Below are 8,133 nucleotides of genomic sequence, written 5' to 3'. Positions count from 1 at the left end.
ACTATAAATTAAATCAAACATACATGCCCAAAAATCTTTAAATATTGTTTAAAGAGAGGAGAGTGGAGCAAAAGAAATGTGTTTGTGTCTGTAGAGTTGGCGGGTCATGGGGAGAGGAATGAGGGAGGCGCCTGAGGGGGGTGGCAGTTACTTTTGGCCAGCCGCTGGGGCCTCTGAGAAGGAGGAGTGCGGGGAGTGGGCATTAGGGGGTCCAGTTGAAGGGGTAAGAGGAGGAGAGGGGCTGCCTCCCACCGTGGCAGACTGGACCATCTGCTGCTTGAGCTGGGTGATTGTGCGCTCCAGCTTTTCCCGCGCCTCACGCTCCCTGCGCAGCTCCTCCTGCAGCTCCTGCCGGTCCGCCTCCGCCCGCTCCAGCCTCTGACGCAGCTCCGACAACTGGGAGAAGACATACAGAAAGAGAAAGACAGACATGAGGTCTTTTGCCATCAGTGGTCCCATTTTTTTTTTTTTTTTTAACCTTAACCGTGTTTACTCAAGTCTCCTGTTATGACCAATGTGCTGATAAAAAAATATTTAGAAGGAAAACTCTCAATCACAGAAAAAACACATCAGCACTCTCAAAGTATGGTAAAAAAACAACAATGAGTATGTGATCTTAAAATTATATTTTATCTGAAAGGCAGATTTAAAAGAGAAAGCTCAAAATATCAGGGAGTTTACTGAAGATGATTCACAGAGTGATGTTTACATTTTATTGTATATTTTACCCTGTTACCTTAATGTGCAGCATTAAAGTGAAAGTTGTCAATAATGTTTTAACAGTGTCATCACGGAAATTGTTGCATAATCATGGTAATAAATTGAGAGCAGAGTAAATTAATTTGTTTAAATGCTTAGAAAATGCAAGGAAGTATCAACATGTAGAGTGCTGCACTGATGCTTCCTTGTGTTTGATTGGTGCCTGGCAATGAACGTCTGAGATAAAAATGGCATATGTTAAGCGATGCAAGCCAATGTGCATATTGTATATGTCACCGTGATTTACTCAGACTGTTTCCGCTGCCAAAACCGGTGCTGTGTATGCATGTGTTCCCCTCCTAGTCCCTACCTGTGCAGTGTAGTGGGCCTCTTGCTGGAGTTGTGTCCCTGGCTCGCAGGCGCAGGCCTGCTGTTGGAGCTGCTCCAGACGCGTCTCCAGCTCCAGCTGTTCCTGGCGGGCCTGGCTGAGCTGCCGCGCCTGCTCGCTGTGCACCGCCTCCAGCTCGCTACGCAGCTCCCGCTGTTCGGCGCTCAGCTCCCGTAGCCTTGCCGCCTCGCCCCCGCGCACCGCCTCCAGCTCCTGGAGATACAGAGACTAAGTCAGGGATATAACAATGATAACATGATGTTTCACTGACCACTGGAGAGATAAATCCTTTACAATCCAGCCAGATGTTTGAAACCTCAGTGTCAGTAGAATGCCGGCAATTACTGATTCTAAAACTGTGCATGTGACCTTTAAGACATTCAGTGGGAATAGTCAAGGGCAAAAAAAGACAAAAGTGGTGAACTGCGGTGTGTATTTTTAACTTATATAGGATTTTGGAGATTTCTCTAAAGCACAATTTGCTTGTGTTTTCTTTTGTAACCATTATTTTCTTAATATGAATATATAATTTTACTGTACAAATACAATTCTTTCAAGAATCTAAATCGGTGGGTTTAAAAAGAGGAACATAATTAAAGAGCAGATGTGAATGTCACTAAAATGTAGGTCAGCCCTACTTCCAAATGTCCAAACTTAAATTAAACATCAGTGTTTTAATAGTGTACAATATTTTATACATCAGTGAACTATTAGGCTTTAGGCTTATTCCAGCTATAGGATGGAGAGATGGAGGGGTCGGTGGAAGGTAAGCATCACCTCCACATTCACATCAAGGACACTTTTAATTAGGCGAGGACGGTTATGGTCTTAGTCCGGGGCTCATTTTTCTTCGTCTTTGTTCTTTCCGACCGCCAACTCACCATTTCCAGCTGAAGCTGCTTGTGCAGGGTGGAGTTGAGCTTCTCCTGCTGCCTGCTGTACATCTGCATGATCTCCACAACAATCCTGTCCTTGTCGTCCTCCAGCCCCCCCACCACCACTGCTGCTGCAGCGCTGCTCGTGGCAGAGCCTGTGTCCTTAGCCACCACTTCCGTTACCGGCGACAACGACGACGCAATAGAAGGAAGGGGGGTGTGGGCGGCTTTATTGCAGCTCGGGTTGCTTGTCTCCATGGAAACTGCCTGGGCTTGGCATTCCCTCTCAGTGGCTGAGGCAGCAGCGGCATGTTGGGATTTGGCCTCCTCGGCGCCAGCAGCAACGGGAGGCGACGCATGAAGATCTGAGGAGGGAGGAAGAGGAGGATGAAGGAAGAAGTTAAAAAAAAGAAAGAGGAAGAGGTGGTTGTAAGACAGGAAGTGCGAGCCGAGCCCACGCTTAGTTACACCCTCGCACAGCCTCATAAAAACTCACACCTCTTTCTCAGAGTGAGTGCAACCACAAGCACAAGCCAACAGCCAAGGAATAAAACACTCACCCACAAATTCTGTGTGTGTGTGTGTGTGTGTGTGTGTGTGTGTGTGTGTGCACGTTTTAACACTCTTTGCGCAGCCTCAGACACTGAGAAAGAAGAGAGGAATAAAGGGCCTTGTGTGGGAGTCTGCGTGGGCTCCTCCTCTGTTCAAACTCCGGCTGGTTGTGTGTAGCCTTTGAAAAAAGGTGTCCATCATGTGAAAAAGATGAAACCGTCTGTGTCACAGTCTCACACACAAAGATGCTGCAGTGGGGCATGTGTAGGCTAGTAATGATGGTGTGTTTGTATGAGCTCACAGACATAAAGAAAACAGGAAATAGTGAAGAGAGTATGAGAACGGTGTGTTTACCAGAAAAACGTATTCATACAGTATGTGTTTAACAGTACATGATCTGTACACAACATGTCTGGCACTGGAGAGGACAAATCATTCACTGACTCCAGTTGGCTTGCGCATGTGCCTACACACACCCACATACATGCTCCGCACAGCACACACACACTATAGTAGAAAGCACACAAATAACAGGAGTGGGTCATTTGGTGGTGGATTAAAAAGAATTTAGCAGGAGAGAGGGACGCAGACCAACTGCGTCCAACCATTTCCATGACTCTCTCTCTCTCTCTCTCTCTCTCTCTCTCTCACACACATACACACACACACATCTTATTAATGCAGGCTTAATATACACACTTTATCATGCGCATAAAAACACACAGTGCAGAGAAGAGGTCACAGACCATTTCCACTCCTCTTGTTCATTAAAACGGAGGTGCCCCCAGTCTTTATGTGAAGGTCAATGCACAATTATGGGCATCGCTGCAGGCTACAACGGTAAGTGTGTGCATGAATATGCGTTTGGATGGCAGTTTACTGTAGGCTGTATGTTTACAGCAAGCACATGTCTGCTCTACATGATCTGCATATCTCTTCTCATCATTTTGTGTGCATGTATATCTCTTTCTGTATGTGTGTCGTGTATTTAAAGTAGGCACGTGTCAGCCATGTTTGTGTGTCTAATGTACATGCTGTGTACAGTGATGGGAGTGTTTATTAAGTAAGAAAATTACTTAAATGATCAAATTTATCATAGAAATCCCTTAACCTGAAATTGGTTACATTAAATGTACTAGTAAATTATTATATGCAAATAAACTGCTTTTAAGTATTGAAAAAGTGACATTGAAGTATTACTAAAGTTTCAAGCACAGTTTTGAAGCACATACATTAAAGAATAGACTATTGATCATTTTCTTTTTCCAAGAGCAGATAAACACAGTTACATAAAAGAACATTTATTCTGTTAATACCCTTACCATTTTATTTCTAATAACACAAAGTCAATTTATGAACATGTAACGTCACTTTACCTGTTGTAAAGGTAATGTAGCTAGACCATGTAAGGCTTGTAGCAAATATTAGCGAGTTCAAAAGCTAATAATTTAATGAACGAATTTAAAGCAATTTCCTGCCATTTAACAGCTCTGCTCTTCTCAGTATTTTTACTAACACACACACACACACACAAAATTATTATGTGTAAAAAAAAAAAAAAAGGTATTATTCTATTTTAGTACTATTAGATTTGAGTTTAGCGTTTGACAGAATGGATCATAACGTAAAAGTTGAAAGGCTTGAGAAGTGGGTGGGACTTACTTGCTCATTATTGGTATCTATCTGAAGGAATGACGATTCTCAGTACAGTACACAGCTTGCCAAACAGTACAGCACCTTTCTGACCTGCTTATCCAATATCATCTGGCCCAGGCCTTTTGGTTGTTCAAAGGGTTAGATCTAAAGTTAGTGAAGTGTCTTTTAGTTTTTATGCTCCTAGTTCCTGGAATACTTGAGGCCGGATTGCATTAGATGTGCTCCAACATTAACACTGCTCAAAAGCAGACAGAAAACATTCCTCCTGCCTTGGAGTGAAATGTGCGATATAAATAAAGCCTTAGCAAACTGGTGAAGTGTTGATAAATAAATGTCTTTCTATTTGTCGAGTCGTGTTGTCAGCTCTGTGTGTATTAACGTGTGTATCATTACTGACCCATGGGTGGCTCGTCGTGGCCCAGCACTCTGCGGCTATAGTGGTGTTTGAGCAGCGCTCCGAACATCTCGGGGCTCATCTCCGCCTCCCTGCCCAGAGACACGTTGGGAGCCACCATCTTATCATATGTGTACAGGTAGTAACTGGGGGAGAGACAGAGATAAAAAGAGACGACATTTTAATCACTGAACTGACTGACTGTGTAGTACATGTTTACTAATGTTAACTCTAACACAACAATGCTGAACATACAACAGAATTGAAAAGTAATTTAAATTCAACTCATCTTGCATCGATAACACAAAAGGTGAGGTATGCTGCTAATTATTCAATTAGATTTATAGTATCAAATCATAACAAGAGTTATCTTAAAACACTTTAGAGATGGAGTAGCTCTAGACAACACTATAATTTACAAAGAGCCAACAATTTTGTAAACATTGAATAAAGCAGGTGTTTTTTTTATTGTTCTAGGGTAGTGGTTATAAACAGGGTAGAGGGTAGTTTTCAATAAACATCTTAAAATGTTACAAGTTATGGACTGCAATGCTAATATACTGTTATACATGAAGCTGCATACACCTGCAATAACTCATGTGGGCCTCTTCCCTCTACATCAATAAAATACCACTAAAGCATAGTAATAGAACAAAAGTCATGAAGTGACTGTCTCAGCCTACAGTAACTGTGCTCTGAAGAGCTGAAAACCCAATGTGGAGTATGGATACTTCTTATGTTGTGTTATCACAAATGTCCAGGTAGTGGGTACAACTGAGAGAGAGATAGTGCCTGGAGATGCTCCACTGAGACAACGCTATCTGTCTATTCCTGGCTGCATGGTGGAAAGGAAGAGAGAGGAACAGAAAGAGACAGAGAGATAGAGAAGCAGATGGAGGAGAGGAGGGAAGAGAAGCTCTGGACCCCTCCCCCACCGGCAGTCTCCTCCACTCAGAGCAGGAGCTGTGAACTAGGTTAAGCACGACAGCTCTGGGGGGCTCTGCCTGCAAAACTACGGCACTACCAACCAAGCCTCATTTTCTCTCCTCTGGATGGAGACGAAGCACTGCCTGCTCACCAGAATGGGAATCTGAAACTCCCTCACATGAAAGATGTGATTGAATAATGTAAGCCTGGCTTGTATTTGACAAGTGTACAGCTACATGGATGCTGGTTGTAACCCAAATACGACGTTAAGTGCTGTGGATGTGTAGAACAACGCTTGGCTGTAGCAGTGCAATTATTAGTAACGCTGCAATGCAAAAGACATGCCCCAAACTGGTCTGCGCAAGTCCTGACTGGTTTAAGAGTGTAGCAGTTATGTGATGCTGGTAGGTGACCAGAACTTTAATCCTGCCAATTTGTTTGGCCTGAAGTCTGTGAGCCCCCACAGGCAGTATGTCAAGGCAGTCACATGTAGCTATGGCGCCGTAAACCATCTAATTCCGGTTTTTAATCTGGGTTAGATTAATGTGTGAGCTATCAGAGCGCCGTATCCCGACACAGGCTGGTGTGCTCTGGGGAGGGATAAGGGGAGTAACAGAACCAGAAGAGAAGAAACAAGGGCTTTGGGGAGAAAAGGAAACGTGGGAGGGAGAGGAGTGGTAACATGTGATGAAGGATAGAAGACAAGGAGGGAACAGAGCAGACGAGGGAGCAAAAGAGGGGGTGCAGCACTAATTAGGGAACTAAGGAATGGGAATTGTATTTACTAAGAAATAAAAAGTTAAACTGAAACTTAACTTTAGGCGTGTAAAGAGAACAACTGGCCAAAAGGTATAGCTTCTAGCTTTTAGAAGCAAAGACCCCCACAAATAAAAATGTACTTTTTACTAGTGATCTGTTCTCTAGGTCTAGGACACCAATCGAGAGAGATTTTTGATAATCAATAAAACGTTTCAGTCAAGCACAAACTTCAAATATTCTATGGGTTCAGCTTCTTATATGTGCAAATTTGGCCATTCACACTTTAATAATGAATCAAAAAAACAACGTAGATAAATACATAATGATATATCAATACATTAGTTGAAAAACCTAAAATGGTCTATAGGTGTTAACTAAAGTTAATAAGGTGTAGTACCTGGGATGGACCAGGGTGGGGTGTCCTGGCTCCTCCTTGATGTCAGAGAAAAGACGGTTAAACATCAGAGTGGGATGAGATGTTTTCCCCTGAGAAAAACAAAATACACACATAAATAACACACAGCAACACTGTCTTTTAAGCCATTGTGCTATGGTTATAAAAAGGCACAGAATGGCATCTTAAACTACACATTTATTGATCTTTGCATACAATTTTGCAGCTGAACAGATGTATTATCACAATGGCAATCCGTTACATGCCCACACACATACAGGCACATGAACATATGGGAAGAAGCAGCAGGAGAAGGGAACGTGCTGCACTGCACATGTTGCTCTTAAAGCTAATATATGCACGGATACATGTGGATAAGGGATCATCCATCAGCTGAGAGAGAGAGAGAGAGAGAGAGAGAGAGATGATCTTAATAAAAAGCTTCTTCCCTGTGTTTGCATGTACAGTTGACGTGTGTGCTGCACAAGGGGGAGGTGAAGAAGCAAAGCCTTTCAGCTGCTGAATGAGTGTATTTCCTGACAGGTCAGGGAGGAGACGCGTGCTGCTATGAATGGGTGAGCAGGGGGTTTGTGTCTATCAGGTTGGGGGGGGGATGACCCTGAGAGCTGACCTGTCTATAGAGGAGGGGGAAGATTTTGCAACGGTAGGAGGTGATGGAGGAATCGGTGGATAGGGAGGGAGCCGGCGACTGACCTTTCTTGCAGGGTCGGCATTGGGCAGCTTGCTGCTGGGGGAGCAGAGATCTGCTGAGGGTTTCCTCACCTGGCTCTCCTCTTCCTCTACTGCCTTCTGAAACACACACACACACACACACACACACACACACAGATAGAGTTGGCGGTTACAAGAAACAGAAAAAACACACACACACATACCAGGGAAAGAGCTAGACTGCATCTTAGATTATATTTGTCAGAATACAATGAAGAATTAAGCATGTCAGGTGTGGGAACGTGAAGAAGAAAGTGACACGGTCACAGAGAGGTAAGATAGAGACAAATGTAATTTAGATGATAGGAAATAGAGACTGATGACATACAAGAGCTGGAAAATGGAGACGAATGGCATTAAAAGTGAGGAACACATGGGTCGGCTGTGATACAGTGTCAGGGAACAAGAAGGCAGCAGGAGAATGGATAAGAGTAGAGGCTGAATGATCCCAGTGAGGAAGGCCTATGAATAAAACAAGATAATAGTCAACATGGCTGCAACATGGCCTGTCATTATGTGCCTCTGTGTTATTCATTGGTATGCGTGCAACACGGCTGGAGTCAGTCTCTCTATCAATCCGAAGACATATTTGTATGTTGAATGTTTATGATTCATTGTGTCAGCTTTGTTCCCTCTGAGCCGTATATTTTCGCTGTGCGTGTGTTTGAGCAAATCCAGGACATGCTCAGCGAGAGGCCACAAGCTGATGGACTTGATGCTTATCTGCCACAGACACGCCTGAAACCTGACACCCCCC

The 8,133-nt window shown here is 43.6% G+C and overlaps 1 protein-coding gene across 2 annotated transcripts in view; it reads right to left on the bottom strand.

The window, feature by feature from the left end:
• Positions 1 to 6: 6 nt before the first annotated feature.
• Positions 7 to 8,133, bottom strand: part of skila (SKI-like proto-oncogene a) — a 26,693-nt gene continuing 18,566 nt past the window's right edge. For both annotated transcript variants that reach the window (XM_034886703.1, XM_034886704.1), the window contains exons 3-8: positions 7,359 to 7,454; positions 6,648 to 6,736; positions 4,568 to 4,710; positions 1,969 to 2,327; positions 1,070 to 1,300; positions 7 to 396 (exon numbers count right to left, since the gene is read on the bottom strand). In XM_034886703.1, coding sequence (XP_034742594.1) covers positions 148 to 396; positions 1,070 to 1,300; positions 1,969 to 2,327; positions 4,568 to 4,710; positions 6,648 to 6,736; positions 7,359 to 7,454 — 1,167 coding nt within the window. In that variant the 3' untranslated portion in view covers positions 7 to 147. The remainder of the gene's footprint in view (positions 397 to 1,069; positions 1,301 to 1,968; positions 2,328 to 4,567; positions 4,711 to 6,647; positions 6,737 to 7,358; positions 7,455 to 8,133) is intronic.

This window comes from Etheostoma cragini, chromosome 12, assembly GCF_013103735.1.
Source record: "Etheostoma cragini isolate CJK2018 chromosome 12, CSU_Ecrag_1.0, whole genome shotgun sequence".
In the NCBI taxonomy this organism is placed as follows: Eukaryota; Metazoa; Chordata; class Actinopteri; order Perciformes; family Percidae; genus Etheostoma; species Etheostoma cragini.
The sequence above is the reverse complement of the archived record's forward strand: the minus strand, read 5'-3'. Positions and strand labels throughout refer to the sequence as shown.